Genomic DNA, 17,232 nt, shown 5'->3' with positions numbered 1-17,232 from the left:
AATCAACTTTTACCTGCTGATCAAACAGACAGAAACATTAAAGTTATAATCAATAATCTAACTACCACAGCCAAAATCCATTGAAGCTGCTGTCAATGAAAAAATCTGCTTTGGTTATTACAATTCAGAGACAGTAGACAACTAGCCTGGGTATACCCATACTGCCTTGCACTCTCGAATTTAATTTCGAACCTCCATCCAGTCTGGAAACCAGAGAGGTTTCTTCGCCCTGTTTTAGGGATCCAATCACAGAGCGGGAGGGACGGAAAGACGATGACGCGTACTACTCGGCACTTGGAAGCTTGTAGTTTTCTTACGGATCCAACATGGATCTGGCATGCTTGCGTGTATGGTCAGCCAGTCAACATATTACTGATCAGAGAGGTCAGGTGACACAAGTCTCATCCCTGAAATACCAGTACTAAGGATCAAGTTTACGCTGATCTTATGAATACATGCTGGGCAGAATTACAAAGAATGCATCCTACCAATTATGGTGACGTTACTTCAGTATTGTGAGTAAACACAGGATTAAACCTGGTCCCTGCTCCAAATTTACTGTCTGTTTATCTGGATTATGTTACTAAATAAACCCAAAATCTGGAACATGGACTGACAGTCCTGATCGAGGTTTTCACTCACTACACCTGGTTTCTGAATCAAGATCTTGGAAATCCATCTACATTTTAAAGTCTCTAAATATAACGGAATACATTTGTATTTTACAAGGTTATGATAAATAACAATAAATGTACCAATTGGACCATTTGAAAGAATAAACTTCATGCAACATTATTTGGATCATTATTGATTTTTGTTCTCTTGTACTATTTGTCTGTTGTTTAAACATATTTACACTTGGCTCATAAATGGTGACTGTCCACTTATATTCCAATGTAATCCAATTCAACATCTCCATCCATAAATTCTGCCTTTACAATTATAATGTTTAGTTTTTTATTGTCACTATCAGAGAGTTATTAATTTAACTATATCTTTATTATGGAGAGTTTTGAATGTTTTGGCCAGAATTTAAAAAATAACCTGTTAATATAATGCATTCTACTACACCACCACCAACACCCACTGTGACCTCAGTAATAAACAGACACTAGAAAATTTCCTCAGGGGAAATTCTGAAAGGGCCACGGGGGCTACTGCCGGTGTGTGTACACTATGATGAGATTCTTCAGAGATTTCAAACTATGCCCTTTAACCTCAAAATGTGTGTGTGTGTGTGTGTGTGTGTGTGTGTGTAATTAAAATCACATAAAGTTACGTGTGTGTGTGTGTGTGTGTGTGTGTGTGTGTGTGTGTGTGTTTGAAGCATGTGTATGCATGTGTGAGGAGTGTGCGTGCTTACGCGCATGTGTGTGTGTATCTGTAACTGTAATCACATCAAAGATCAAAGGCAATCAGATCAAAGCAATCAACAGAATTAACTGACACCTGTTAATGAAAGAGTGACAGCAGCCAGAGGTGGACTGGAATTTCTGGCCTCGAACAGAAAGCATTTTTGGCAAAACCATAATACCTATCATTGATCCGACTTCACTTTGAGCGTCCCGAGTTCTTCCTGAACGTCTACATATGTTGTTGTTTTTTTAAGAAAAATGAAAAAATAGCTTTGTTAGAGCGATCTAAAAAAACTGTTACATCTCCCTTCTTTCAGAAATCTTCCTGTGTTTTTAATATGGGAGCCAATGAGGCTGTTGGTGGTGTTGGTGGTGCATCTGTGCGTCCTACCCCCAAACTATAACTCTGAAAGCTTTACCAGAGGATTGTGAGTGAGAAGACAAATTTTCCTACGTTTCTATGTATAAATTATTTCTGTAGAGTGGAATTTGCGGCCTGGAGCGCAGTTTTCAAATTTATTTTTTGACAGTTTTTTCTCTCCCTCTACACTCTGGCGATGATGTCACACACTGTGGCACGAACATTCCGTGCAATACACACCCATTATAATCTCAGAATTTCTCCAAAAATGATCATGGTCATTGAACAGGGATTGATAAAAAAATACACTGGTCCCTACAGCTATTGCTGTATGGGACCAGTGCTCGGTGCGATTGCCCCGAGGCCCTAATTATTACCTTTCCTCAGAGGCTCAGTACAGAAATCTCAGGGAGGAATCCTGAATACACTGGCAGATATTGCTCGTCATCATCATCATCATAATAATCACCATAATAATCACCATCATCTTGTAATTCTACTTGTTCGACATCCACAAAGACCTTCGCTGGTAAAATCTTCACTGGGAGATTCACACTTCTTACATATGGAAACAGTCTCTCAGTGAACGTGTCTATGAAGGTGTGTATGTGTGTGTTAGTATCAGCATCAAAGAACGTCAGTTTTCCTTGCTTCCAGTCCAGAGTCACTCTGATCCTCTGGAGCTTCCCCGTTAGTTTGAGTGTCTGGACAGTGACTGGATCTGATGGAGAGACCGCTGAGTATTCATCGTAACCGAAACGTATCATCCATAATCCAGCATCCATGACTCCCTTCCTCTTGGCAGACTCTTCAAACACACCCACAGACCATTTTGTACAGTATCCGACCTCGACATCCCAGCTGTGAATCCCTGAGTCAAAGCCTTCAGAGCCCAGGACAGCAGTGTGACAATCAAACCGCTCTGGATTTTTTGGAAGCAGGTGTTTCTTTCCTTCTCCTTCCATACTGGTCAGATCTTTAGACAGGACGACTTTTGACCCAGCAGTGTTTGGGTCCAGAATGACAGGAGTGTAGGAGACCATGTCCTTCATCTTGTCCCAGATGTTGAAGGTCAGGTTGCCCAGGTGTTTGGCTTCGTCTATCAGAGCTCCTGAGGGCAGCTGTGGATCCTCCAGCAGGAGGCGCTGCTGGACTCTTTCCACTGCAGCCTTGTAGTTCTGTAGGAATGAGACGTGTTCAGCTCTCAGCTCGTCCTCTGTGGCTCTGACTGTGTCTGAAAGAGCTGCTATCTCTCTGCTCAGAGCCTCCATCTTCTCCTTCATCATCTGACTCTTCTGCTCCTCTTCCTCCCTCAGTGCAGCCATCCTGGCCTCCTCTTCCTCTTCTAGAAACTGGTGAAGCTTCTTGAACTGCTCCTTAATCTGCCTCTCTGTGTGTCTGGCCTGGACCACCATGTGTTCTGCTGTTTGATTACACTCATTTTTAACTTGTTCACAAAGCTCTATCTTCTCCTTTAAAGGCTCCAGAGTTTCCTGAAGTTCCTTCTTATGTTGTTGTGCAGCTTCATCGATGGGTCTGAACCTGTGGTTGGTGTGTTTTCCTGAATCTCTGCAGACATGACACACTGGCTGCTGATGATCCAGACAGAAGAGTTTAAATTTCTCAGAGTGCAGACTGCAGCGAGGCTCTGAAACTCTCTGATCTCTCTCCTGTAAGAAACTTTCACACAGCTTCTTTAAAGCAAAGTCAGGAGGTGCCTCCTTTGAAATTCTTCTCTTACAAACTGGACACTCACGTGTTTGTTTCTCTCTCTGCCAGCTCTGCAGACAGTCCTTACAGAAGCTGTGGCTGCATGACAATATGACAGGATCTTTAAATATATCATGACAGACAGTACAGCAGAGATCTTCCTCTAACCTTGAAGCCATTTTGTCTTTTAGTGAAGCTGCGAACACAGCAGGCAGACAGCTCGGCCACTCCCTGCTCTCTCAAAGTTTCACTTTTGCTTTGAGCCTTTTCGTTTTTGCAGATCTCTCATTCAGTTTGTGCATTCAGCAGCTGGTTGGGGTGGTATTATTTCATTATTCCCAGTATGCCTTTCTGTAGCCGTCTCTCTTAGTGGAGGTGGTGGTTTTGGTCTTAATGTGAATCTTATCGTCCGTCTCTCAATGTCTGTCTGTGTGTGTTCCTCCTCTATCTCCTGTTTCCTGGATTGTAACAGCTGAGGGGTGGAGCTTTATCATTGCAGTTTGTCAGTCTCATTACAAGCTGGTTAATAATTTGTTAGGAACACACACACATTTTTTGTTGTCATGAGCAGTTTGTGTGGAGGATTTGTTTTACACATTCCACTACGGATGAGTTAAAAACAGAAATTGTAAGCACTTGTGTTCACTTGTTTGAAGCAAACTTTAACCCTCCAGAGTCCACAAAATGATAGGTGAAGTAAAACTGAAAACCAAGAAAAGGTCATATATTTTTTCCTCTTATATGTTGTATGTGCAAACTGTGTTTGCAAAACAGAGCACAATTGTGGGTTTTTTTTTGTTTCTTTCTTTGAGGTTTAAAATTTTGATCCAGGAAGTCAAAGTTCAAAAGTAAATATCAGGTCATATAGGTGAGGTTGTGCCGAAAAAAATGATGCCGACATGGCATGGTAAACATTTTTTGAAGTTTTTTGCAGAATAAAAAAAAAAAGTACAATAGCCCAAGACTCCATAGACTAATAACGTCTTATTGGACATTATTCTATAGGACATTATATACTGAGTACTTTGATGGTACTCAGACTCTCCTGCTGCTGTTTTAACATAACGAATATCTCAAATCTTTCCTCAACACAACAAACACAATATGAGACAAAGTATAAAAAAATAAATTTATTAAACATAAATAACAACTTATAGACAGAGAGATTTTTCATAAATCTAAGGATTATTATCACTTTATCTAAACAACAGCAGAAGTGTTACAGTGGAAATCACGTGCTATATGTATAAATCAACACTGGCCTTTATGTGACTTATGCTAGGCTTTATATGGCTTATATACAGTATAATGAACCATATAAACACTGGGTTTTATTTGATTGAGATAAGGAGAAGAAACACGACACTAACGAGAAAAGCACTTTCACATTTGAAAGTGCTCTTAATGGACACTACCATACACTAATGGAGGAGCAGCAAAAATATACAAGCTGTAAAACAGCTCCAAGAACAACAACAAAAACACTTTTTTCTGTTTTGTCTTAATTTAATCTGCAGTAACATTGAAAAGTTGCTTTTACTGTATTATTTCCATCTTTATCGTTAGAGAAGTAAAAGAAGAACATCTCGAGGGAAAAGTTCAACAATTCAGGACTTAAATCCATTCTGAATCATTGGCTGTATAAAAGAAGTAGATGTAGCCTCGGGGTCTGAATGGTGCCTTAAACCTGCATTCTTTCTACTGGCCAGCAGGGGGCGACTCCACCGGTTGCAAAAAGAAGATGGATTTTATAGAAGACTATAAGAATAACTGTAGTGTTGTTGCTTTTTAAAACTTGTGGAGCTCTTTGAGATGGCTGACTGTGATTCAAGGCTCTAGATATTTAAATAAACATGAACGTGATTTTTTTATTTTTTTAATATTGCAGAAACACTTTGCTGATATTGAAACATTGTGTTTTATAGCAATTATTGCCATCCTCTCTTTCAGACTCAAGGACTCCATCTTGCTTTGCAGTGTCGGCAGCTGCTGGCAATGCTGGGATCATACATTTTTCGGCAGGATTTCCTCCATCTGAATCAGGCTTTCACCGTCTGAAGGGACTTGCACATGTGCATTTGTAGAACAACCGATTAAAATGAAGAAAGAAAATAAAGCCAAAAGGAAGTGCAGAAATCTATTTTTTCCCATTAGATCACTTGAATTACAGTATGCTAAAAGGTTGTTTTGGGATGCTTGCCCAATGACAAAAAAAAATGACAAAAAGCAGTTCCCCTAACTTTGATTGTAAAATTTCAGTTGCCTAAGGATTTTTTGCCAAACAACCCAAACCCAAAAGAAAAACCAAAATGGTGACGGCCAAAATTCCAAACTCGAGTTGCTACAAACCAATAGTAGCTTCGTCCACTTCTTTCACAGAGTCTATGGATATAATGCATGACAATCATGTGAATACTGTATATAATGCCATATGTTGTGATACTGGGACAAGCTGTGTTCACTGGCTCTTAGTCGCTCATATCTCCCAGTGCATCATCTTCAATCTGTCGTCCAATCACCTCCAGCTGCACCTTCTTCTTCTCTCCTCTCTGCTCCACCTCTTTCTCCGGTTTCTCTGCCTGTGCGTACCAGGGCTGAGGGGCGGAGGAGCTGTCACAGGCCCGGCCTCCCCTGCGGAAGCCCCCCCTGCCAGCTCGGACCAGCCCCCAGCCCTGCAGGTTGACGGGCTCGGAGCCGCCGGCCTGGTCGCCCCTGGTCTGGTCCAGCTCCTTGGCGCTGAGAGACGACATCCTGACGGGAACGGTGTTGCCGAACTTGGAGTAGTCGACGCAGTAACGGCCGTCCTCTTCCGTCATGATGGAGACGAAGCGTCTCCCCCACAGGATCTCCTCGGGAGTGTAGGAGGTCCGGGCCTGCATGGTGATCCCCGTTGTTTCCACCACACCTGAAAAAAAACAAAAAACAGACACTGATGATGAAGCAGTCAGACTGAAACTCATTTCCAGCCTTCCAGAAAGCCCAAAACACAACATTTAAATCTGTGCTGATGTTATATTTATATAATATAATATAATATCATATCATATCATATCATATCATATCATATCATATCATATCATATCATATCATATATAAAGTGATAATATAGCAGAGCTATGAGTATTTCCCCTAGTGGCCAAAGTCACTAGATGCAGCTCTAAGCAAATATAAAAGCTCATTTTAAACATTTGAGTTTTCATATTTTGAGTCAACACAAATTTTATTGCCACTAGGAAATTAGGTTAATATTTTTTTATTACAATTTACAGTAACTTCTGTGAATTGTGCTGTTTTCATTTTTAAATGTTATTTTTCATTATTTATATAATAGTAATTGTATTTTCTATATACTATTATATTTGTTAATTATAATTAATTATCTTTAAATTATTAACAACCATTTTAAAGAAATAAAATCTATTGTTATATTTTATTCGTTTATTTATATATATATATATATATATATATATATATATATATATACAAAGCTTAAAAAACAAATGTTATTAATGTCATTAATCAATAATAAATGTTTCTGAATAATTTTCTGTCAATCAACAAATCAATTAACTGACTTTTTCTCTCAGAGCTGTAAAAATTTACTGACTCAAACCATCACAAAAATATCATAAAAATAGACGATGTTAAGCTAAAAACACCAAAAAATATTAACTTGACAATCACATTTTAAAATATAATTTAAAGAGCTGGAAATGCAAACAAAAAAGTCAAAAGTTTGGTGCTTTTAGAAAAAATAGGTATATATTCGTTCACTTAATGCTAAAAACTTCTATAAACTGTGAATATTTGGAAGCACGAGTATTTCCAAGTTAGATTAGAACATACATGTACATTCATAGATTCATCAAAACTATTAATGAACATGTGGAATTATGTACTTAACAAAAAAGTGTGAAATGACTGAAAACATGTCTTATATTCTAGTAAGCAAAGGGTGGCTACTTTGAGGAATCTAAAATACAAGACATGTTTTCAGTTATTTCACACTTTTTTTGTTAAGTACATAATTCCATATGTGTTCATTCATAGTTTTGATGCCTTCAGTGAGAATCTACAATGTAAATAGTCATGAAAATAAAGAAAACGCATTGAATGAGAAGGTGTGTGTCCAAACTTTTGGCCTGTACTGTACATACATACATCAGTACTATGTATGTATTTATTTCATGGATTGGCGTTAGCAGGGTACCAGTCTTCGTGTTTCTGACCTTCCAGGATGACGATGATCTCCAGGTCCTCGGAGGCCAGCGACTGGGCTGAGAGCTCATACAGAGGACTCCCTCTCTCCATGGTGTGGCTGATGATCAGAGGAGAAACCAGGAAGATGCCGTTACTCCTCAGAGGGTTCTCCACCTGGATGTCCAGCTGGCACACTGGGATCACCTCGCCCTCCGCTGTCACTGTCCTGCGGATCACCTGCAGGGAAAACTTCAGTCTTAACATCCAAACGCAGTGTCAGCGTCTTCAACCAGCTGCAGTTTCACCGAGCTGACAGGTACACTGAGATTATCTCTGGAGAAAACAAGCTTATATTTATGTTTTGGAGACTTTATCTGACAGCATTCTGTGAGTCTCAAAGAGTCTTAAAAGTTTGACATTTTGAGAAATACATATAACATATACACCACTGGTCAAAAGTTTTAGAACACACCAACTTTTCCAGAATTTAATTGAAAATGATGCAGTTTAATGTCTCAGTGTACTCTGAAATTAATGCACATTTGCAACATTTAAAATTCTTTATTGAGCATGATAGTGTTTTGAAAGTAAAAAAAAGATTCAAAATCACATTTTATGTTGGACTAAAGGACTAAAAAAAGACACAAAATGACCAAAAAAAGACACAAAATGACAAAAAAAAAGACACAAAATGACTAAAAAAAGACACAAAATTACCAAAAAAAAGATACAAAATGACCAAAAAAAGACACAAAATGACCAAAAAAAGACACAAAATGACTTACAAAGACATGAAAATAATTCAAAAATGGACAAAATAGCCCAAGACTCCATAGAGTTAAGTTGTTAACCCATTTCTTGTTCCCTCAAAAAGTCCTTCTTGTATAATTCTGAAATGTACATTATTTTTCAGTTTTGGTTAAGCTTACCTTTTTTTATTTACCTCTGGCAGTTCACCACTTACCTTTGTACCCTTTCAAGCTGTTCATTTGACTTGAACTGCTTGAATTTCAATAAAAAACTGGAAAAATTGGGGTGTTCTAAAACTTTTGGCCGGTAGTGTACTTCCTAGTGGAGAAAGGAGAGACGGATTGATACTAACCTCACATCTGTACCCTGAATATGAAGGTACAATCAGCAGACAGTTAGCTTTGCTTAGCATAGCTCTAGCCATTTGTTGGATCTCGTTGTGGTTATTTTTCATCTCGCCATTGCCATTTTTAATCTTTTAGTGGTCATTTTGCATCAATTTCTTGGCATTTTGCATCTTTTTTGTTACCGTTTTGTGTCTTAGTGGACATTTTTAGTGTTATTGTGGTCGGTTGCCATGTCTTAGTGCCCACTTTGTATCCCTTTGCGGATGTTTTGCATTTCTGAGTGGTTGATTTGCTGTTGTTTTTTTAATACCTTTGTGGTCATTTTAATTGTCTTTGTGGACGTGTTGAACCCCTTAGTGATCATTTTACACCTCTTAGTGGAAATGCTGGATCATTTTGGGTTTTTTTAATAGTCGTTTGTGGTAGTGGTTGTTTGCTGTGTCTTTGTGGTAATTATCGTTGTAGTCTTTTTAAATTATATTTCATACCAAAGTGGGCATTTTGCATATGTTCTAGTCTCTTTGTGGTTGTTGTGAATGCCCAAGTGGTCATTTTGAATCTCTTAGTGGTCATTTAGTGTGTCTTTGTGGCAATTATATATCATTTTTTATCATTTTGCAGTTGTTTGTGTCTTTGTGTAGTCATTTTGCATCCCTCTGAAGTCACTCTGTGTCTCTGTGCAGTCACATTGACATTTCTCTGAGTGAAAACTACAGCACAACTACACTAAATACTACCAAACACCGTCAAAGAAAGCCTGAGATCTGTTCTGTCTTTTTAAAGCTGCTGTTCTCCTGCTCTCCTTGTAATGAAATGTTACCGTCCCCTCAGTCTGCGATGCAACTAAAATTGGATGTGACTGACAGTTAATTAATTATTTAAAGATGTGGATCATATCAGAAGAAACTGTTGTAGAAAATCTTTAAAGAAAAACAACTGACGACCAGGTCGATTCGAACAGCAGCCTTGTGCGGGATTTATTTAGCAAGTATCAAAAAACAGATTCAGACGCCAAAGGTGTCAGACGAATCCAAAAATCAGAACAACTCTGAGAGACAACACCCAGTTTCTCTCTTTTTACTTTTCAGGTTGGCTTGTCATTGTTTCTGTGTAACTAAGGTTCAACGTCCTGTAATTTCCTGTTACGAAAAACACTTGATATAAGAACACACTTGGGATTTCCCAAATCCGAGCTGTTCATATCTCAATCAAGCAGGAGTTTCCTGTAAAGAGACTGTGACTGTTGGTCAGATTTCTGTGTGTTTATCAAAACATATTTGATGCATATTTAAACTGCTATATGTCAGATATTTTAATACATCTTCAAATTAATTCTACGACAAAACAACACGAGACAAACTGAGCTCTGGGACTTCCAATTAAAAAATGTTGATAACAGTAGGGTGACCAAGCGTCCTCTTTTGCCCGGACATGTCCACTTTTTACATCCTGTCCGAGGCGTCCGGTCGGGTTTTATAAATTCACGAAAATGTCCGGTGTTCAATGTTTTTCATAGGACCAGTACACGTGCACGTAAATTGACCGGCGCTTTGCACACAATTTTGCGAGACGTAATTACCAAGAGGCTGCCTTGTGGGCGGGTCAGCGCCGCGCACACACACAGAGAGAGACAGAGAGCAGAGCAGACAGAGGGCAGATCGAACAGCGGAGCAGCATTGCACGGGAAATGCCTAAGCGTAAGTGCAGCTTCACAGATGAACTGCAAAAAACATTTCCGACGTACCGTCACAGGTGGGAGGCGGAGTGCACCGTGTGCAATGCTGGCACATATGTCTCAGTGTCTAATAAAGGTGCTGGAGATCTCAAAGCTCAAAGCTCAAAGACAACTAAAGATGAAAAGTATAGATCCTTTTTGTTTGTTAAGTTAGTATCTTTGTGAGACTCTTCTATTATTTATCCTATTGCAGTTATTAAAGGAACACTCCACCGTTTTTTCATATTAAAACATGTTATTCGGGTAAGTAAGACGAGTTGATACAGACCTCTTGCGTCTCAATGCGTGCACTCAATCGTCCTGGCGCGCGCAGTAATATCATCACTCCTGACGGAAGTGAGAGGGAGCGGAAGTGATGATATTACTGCGCCGAGTCGAAGTGCTCCCAAGTGCTATTCCGCCATACATTATAGTTCTCCTTTTTATCCGCTTCGAAAAGCGCCACGTTTTATTTTGTGTCGCCATACTTGGTCGTTTAACTACTCGTGTAGCTGTATTTAAATAGGGAAAACGTGGAGGAGTTTGGTCGCTTCTAACTGTCTATCTGTGTGGATCCTAATGAATGAACTGGGCTAAGCTAAGTGCTAGCCAAGTAGCTCCGCGCGCCAGGGCGATTGAGTGCACGCATTGAGACGCAAGAGGTCTGTATCAACTCGTCTTACTTACCCGAATAACATGTTTTAATATGAAAAAACGGTGGAGTGTTCCTTTAAGAGATATATTATTGAAGCTAGATTTTCTAACAGAAGAGTTCATATTTAGAACATTATTTCATATTATTTATTCATTTATTTGAAAAGAGTCTACGAGAGCTATTATTTTGTTACAAGTTTTTACAGATTTCATTTCATTTTATTACAGAAGTTAATTTTGCACCATTGAAGCATAATAAAGCATGTTCATCAACCACCGAGAAGCCTGTCTGAATTTGTGTCTCGAGGCCGTGCCGATTGTCCTCTTTTTTGGAAATCAAAATATGGTCACCCTAGATAACAGTCACTTCAAAAAAGAGGTCGTGAAGCTGAATTGAAGTGCGTCGTGAGAGTTACCTGCAGCTGGATGGTGGCAGAGATGATCATACTCTTCCTCAGGTCTCCCACTCTGAACATGAAGGTCGGCCGGCCGTTTCGAGGAGCGATGACAGCGCTTCTGGAGAAGATGAGCGTCTCTGCTCGGCGGTTGGCCTGCGCCGTCTTCATGAACACGCAGCCGAGCATCACCGCGTTGATGATCAGCCCCAAAATGTTCTGGATGATCAGCACGGTGATGGCCAGAGGACACTCCTCCGTCACCATCCTGCCTCCGAAACCGATGGTCACCTGCAGCAGACGGGACCTCAGTGTTCACACCAAGGTTATAATAGTTTTGGATTTTTCATCAGTTTTAGTTTTAATTTTGATGTGAATTTTTGTTTTCAAATTCAGTTAGTTTTAAGAGTGAGTTTTCTAGTTTTAGTTTAGTTTTTATTTTTTGAAAATGCTTAGTTTTAGTTTAGTTTTTATTAGTTTTAGTGTTAGTTTTAGTTTTTTTGTAATGGGTTATGTGTTGGGTGGGAGATTCAAAGTGGTCATAATAAATTTTGCCTTTATTTCCTTTGGTTTATCCATCTCAGCCCCAATAAGGTTATTAACTGTTTTGAATTTTGGTTGGAGTGTAGACATCCCAGTCTCAGTAAACATATTCACCATGTGTTGCATGTTCAAATAGAAACACTGAATTATGAATGAAAAAAGTTGACAAAAATGAAAACTAAGGACATTTCCACAATAATTTTAGTTAGTTTTAGTTAGTTTTGTAACCACACAATACAGTTTCAGTTAGTTATCATTTTTTTAAAAACTCTAGTTTTTATTTTTATTTCAGTTAACGAAAATGTTCGTTATTTCGTTAGTTTTCGTTAACTATAATAACCTTGGTTCACACCTTCACTGCAAACAAACTGCACCTAGATCAGTCAGACAAACAGGAGCTCCCACCTGGACTTCGATGGAGAAGAGGAAGGCTGAGGTGAAGGAGTGGATGGCGGTGACGCAGGGGATGGGGCCCGGCTCGCCGTTGGGGTCGCGGGGCTCCAGGTCTCCGTGAGCGAAGGCCAGCAGCCACCAGATCATAGCGAACAGCATCCAGGAGCAGAGGAAGGCCGAGGTGAAGATGAGCAGGGAGTGCTGCCACTTCAGGTCCACCATGGTGGTGAAAACATCCTGCAGGAAGCGACCCTGAGACACACGAAGAAGAGAAAGGTGAGGAAATCTAAAGGACGGAAGGAAAGATTGACTAGGTCTTGTACTTGTCACTTTCTTCTTGATTTCATTAGCTTAAATCAGGGGTGTCAAACTCAAATACACAATGGGCCAAAATTTAAAACTTGAATAAAATCGCGGGCCAACATTGAACAAATAAACCTTTTAATATATACCAAACATGTTTTGCTTTAACATTAAATATGGAACCCGCAATGCTTATAAACATACAATATATAACTAAATAGTGCAAACATGCAAAATCAAATTTCAAATAAAAAACACATCAATGTCATTAATTTATTCAATAAAAATTAAATAAAAATCATATGCCTCTTTTTGATTTGCATCCTTCTGATTTAAATATATATAAATATAAAAAATAAACTTTTTCAAGTTAAATAATAATAAATTCTGCCTTTCTTTTCGCCATTTTTGGGAAGGGGTAGCTCGGAGACAGCTCTAGCTTGAGGTTGCTATGACGACTGTCACAGAGGAGCGCGTTTCTGGGTCCTGTCCTGATTGACGCGCCAAAACAACAGCAGGGCATTGTGGGATTTGTAGTATTAGCGGTAAATGCGCCGTGTAATACCGGCGGGTCAGCTTTTATAGTACAATAATAGTAGAATAATTTGGTATTGCCTCGCGGGCCAGAGTTTGACACCCCTGCCTTAAATGAATCTTCAAATGTGTGTGGGGATCATTCTTACTTTTGGAAATTAAGATTTAGAAATGTAAAACACGGTTAAATGTTGTTTTACAGTATTCCGTCGAGAGAGACGTTCTGCATCTTGTCTGCAGAAAGAGCATCACAGGTGAGATTACAGGTGGTATTATGACTGCTTGGGGGGAAAGTTTGCATTGTTGGCTTTTTTTTGTTTAATCCAGAAGTGTAACGTTAATTACTACAACACAGTAACTACGACAAAAACTAACTTCTAGAGAGTAATAACTTTTTGTTTGTTGGGACATCGAATGTTCCTCCTTGTATATTTCTCCATGTATCTCTTTGTGAGTTTTTCTTTGTATGTTTTTGTGTTTTTCTCATCATGTTCCCCCTCTACTGTTCTACTCTACCTGTTCCCTGATGTTCTTGTGGGCCACATTGCAGGATCCGCTCTTGGTGATGAAGCGGGCTCTCTGCGATCTGGAGCGGATGCGATTCGGCTGGTTCTGGTCCTCCGCCAGCCGGGTCAGGAGGAAGCCATCTGGCAGGAGGCCCTTCCTGGCCAACATGGTGCTGCACGCACACACACACACACACACACACACGCACACACACACACACACACACACACACACACACATTTTTATTTACAGGTGTGGTGGAACCACAGATCTACATGTTCAATATGTTTGTTTTGTTTAATTATTTTAAGAATACAACTGATCTATAATGATGTGTTAGGATTGTTTCTAAGGGCAGAAGTCATTTTCTTTTCAATTAGTGTATTAAGTATGAGCTCACATAGGAATTATTTATGTAAACTAAACAAAATTATAGCTGCCTGCTTAATTAATGCTTCAATTCAAGTGTTGTGGCATCAGGACTTTGTTTGTTTGTGAGAAACTGAAGAAAAATCTGTCAACAAGCTAAAGAATTTAAAACTGTGTTTAATGTAAAAGATATTCATTGTGTTATTAACCTGTTATACATCTGCAAAGTCAGATATTTATTGGAATTAACATTGTTTTCCAGCTAGTCTGAGTGAAACTTCCTCACAAGCATCACTGTTGTTATCACGAATGCTGAATGAATGAATGGATCATGTGACATGTTCTCACTTTAACATGTGAGCTGCTGCTTTCAGATGATGGTGAATTATTCATAGATAAGTGCAGGTGAATATAATCTTCAATACACAAAGTGGGGCATTAAAGGTGCTTTTTGCTTGTGATTTTAGTGAATTTGTTATTTTAAGGAAAATTAACACAAAGCCAGTATCATGCAAAGTGAAATATTCACATTTTAAATTTGTCTTTGAATAATATCCGCTTAATAATACAGGTATAAACACATGTATGTACCATGTACTGTATACACAAAGTAACTTAATTACATTATCAACAGGACTATTTGGACTGCTCGAAGGCTTGTATCATATGTTGACATTTGTATTAATGTTTTATTTATTCCAGCATGTAACAAATAAGTAAAACAAAACAAAAACAAATTAGGATTTTTTTTTTAAAAATACATTAATGGTAGACATATACAGTAGCAAACTCTCAACCTAAAAAAAGGATTAATATTTATATTTCTTGTCATAGCTAAAATGATGTTAATGAAACACGTTAATGTAGTTTTGGTAATCCTATCACTTTAGTTTAAAAGGAACCTTGAATTTGAGACTTTTTTTAAAGAAATTTGTTGACTTTTGAGAGTATGAACACATTTTTTAATGAATTTGAATGCAGCAGACAGTAGAGTATTTAATGGCATTTTAAGGTAATACTGTCACAAAAAAAACGCGTTGATGAATATAACAGACTATCGATTAAACCTACTAGGAGTTTAAAATACCAAGATAAATAAATCCACGTTTAATACCACAGACAGGACTGCCACTACTGCCAGCAGCAGTTTAAATGTCTAGGGATGTTTACCTTGAATGATCAGTATCGGTTGTATTTATTGTCACAGTGCAGTTTCAGCGAGATGAACGTCAGTGTGAATAAACAGTAAGTTACCTGTTGATGAAGCAGCAGCTCCAAATATCTGATTATCGCTTTTATTCACGTCGACGCGCAACACAACACGGACTCCATCATTTGTTTCTGCAGCAGGTTCTTCAAACAACCTCAACACCAGGACCTGGCGTCAAGCTACAACTGGAAACATTGTTTCCGGTCATCGCTTTCAAAATAAAACACTCACAAACCCTTTTGACCATTGTTTATGCTTTTGAAATTTGACATGTGCAAATGATAGTCAGCTTGCTTGCATTGATATTGATTTCAATAATAGTCAGCTAACCTGCACTGATAAATGCTTTAATATAATCCATATAATTATGTTGAATGCATAAAATACTTAAGCTCATGTGAGAGCAGAGAGAAAATTGCTTCACCTGGACAGTACTTTTCTACTTCTCCTTTATAACAGTTGTTTTACTCTTAAGTGTGCATAGTCACTCATAAAGGTCACATATTTTTTGTGGAAGTAACTGAAAACAGTAGAGCACAAAGTGAAAAAGCGAACTGGGTAACACCTAGAGCAGCAGGTATCAGTGTTAAAACAGAATAACTGCCTGCTTGTGTCTGTGTGAGAATGAGGAAGTGTTCACATGTTGAGTGCATGAGAGATGCATGCAAGACGTGTGATTGTGTTCCTAAAAGGTGAAGAGGCCAGCGGATGCTGAAGGAGGACCAATGAAGAGAAGACAACACCTCAGAATAGTTACTTCATGTCAATGACTAGGTGGAGCGGCGGTATAAAAGGGTTTAAGGGAAAGACAGACAGGGTTCTGTTCAGACAACCTGACAGCTCTCCATACTCTGATTCCCAGGGCAAGCTAATCTAGAACCCAGAGACTCTGTTGCACATTTGTGACTCTTTGTTATCAATAAAGTAGAGATCAACTGTGAACTGAGCTGTATCCTCTTCATCCTTTCTCTCATCAAAGGATGTGTGGAGTGGGTGTGTGGATTGAGGTAATTCTCTCTTATATTTATAGTTATGTGGGTCATGCACTGTGTTAGTACCTATAACCTATATACCTGAGTTAAGTTATTAAGTACTTATTAAGTACCTATTTTGGGAAGTGTGGAAAACATAAGTAGATTGTTGGTACCCATAATTGTAGATTATTATTAGAGTCTGTTCTCCTCACACCCTCCTCCAACATATGACAAAACTGTTAGGCGTGCAGAGAAAATAAATGTAATTAAATTAAATTAAATTAAATTAAAAAGGTAATGGTATGAACATGGTATTGTTTATTTCAAACAAATCTGTAAGTTTTATAATAAAAAACAAGTACAAATATAGTTGAAAGTGGGTGTTCTGTATTAATCTGTAATTTTTTTTTAATGTATCCTGTATTTTAAAAAAACCCACCTTTCTTTTTTCTTTTTTCTGTTTCCAACGATAGAAAACAGATGTCACTTGACTAATTAAAAAAACAATTTGTCGTGTTGTAATCACACAAAAAACGTACAGGATGTTAGAAAAACATTTGGAAATATGTTTCAGAGCTGTTTTACAGGTAACTGGTTTCAATGAATTTCAATCAAATTTTAAGGACTTTAATTTTGAAATATTTTACTCTGTTCCGGTATTATGTAATCTGGGTGTTGTGATCTTGACTGAGCTTCTGGAGCTGCAGGATGCTGAGCAGCTTCACAATGCAGAGGCTTCCTGCTGCCTGTAGAGGGCAAGAGGGGCGTGTTTACTTCTGATACAGTCTATGGTTTACTTATTTTTCATGGAGGTCCTGAGAGTTTGTGTATTTTTAAAACAATTAGGGATTTTTCCCCATGGTTATTAATAACCATAAATAAAATAAATGAATTGCTTCTTTTTCCTGTCACT

The 17,232-nt window shown here is 38.5% G+C and overlaps 1 protein-coding gene across 2 annotated transcripts; it reads right to left on the bottom strand.

Moving 5' to 3' along the window:
* Positions 1-4,541: 4,541 nt before the first annotated feature.
* kcnj11l (potassium inwardly rectifying channel subfamily J member 11, like) lies at positions 4,542-15,539 on the bottom strand. Of its 2 annotated transcripts, none has more exons than XM_059334763.1 (6): positions 15,390-15,539; positions 13,776-13,938; positions 12,435-12,674; positions 11,508-11,777; positions 7,656-7,863; positions 4,542-6,331 (listed from the first exon to the last, which is right to left on the bottom strand). In XM_059334763.1, exons 2-6 carry the CDS (start codon positions 13,932-13,934, stop codon positions 5,895-5,897), a joined length of 1,314 nt encoding a protein of 437 aa, XP_059190746.1. In that variant the 5' UTR covers positions 13,935-13,938; positions 15,390-15,539; the 3' UTR covers positions 4,542-5,894. The 2 variants fall into 2 exon arrangements, with proteins under 2 accessions (XP_059190746.1, XP_059190747.1); XM_059334764.1 differs by lacking the exon at positions 15,390-15,539 and adding an exon at positions 15,306-15,370.
* Between the last annotated feature and the right edge of the window lie 1,693 nt (positions 15,540-17,232).

This window comes from Centropristis striata, chromosome 6 (assembly GCF_030273125.1).
Source record: "Centropristis striata isolate RG_2023a ecotype Rhode Island chromosome 6, C.striata_1.0, whole genome shotgun sequence".
NCBI classification, from domain to species: domain Eukaryota; kingdom Metazoa; phylum Chordata; class Actinopteri; order Perciformes; family Serranidae; genus Centropristis; species Centropristis striata.
The sequence above is the reverse complement of the archived record's forward strand: the minus strand, read 5'-3'. Positions and strand labels throughout refer to the sequence as shown.

Excerpts from the sequence above, each read along its gene's own strand:
- kcnj11l (XM_059334763.1), bottom strand. The coding sequence starts at position 13,934 with ATGTTGGCCAGGAAGGGCCTCCTGCCAGATGGCTTCCTCCTGACCCGG. Across the intron at positions 7,864-11,507 it reads CTGCCACCATCCAGCTGCAG|GTGATCCGCAGGACAGTGAC; the intron begins GTAACTCTCACG and ends TTTTCCCTGCAG. Across the intron at positions 6,332-7,655 it reads GATCATCGTCATCCTGGAAG|GTGTGGTGGAAACAACGGGG; the intron begins GTCAGAAACACG and ends GTTTTTTTTCAG.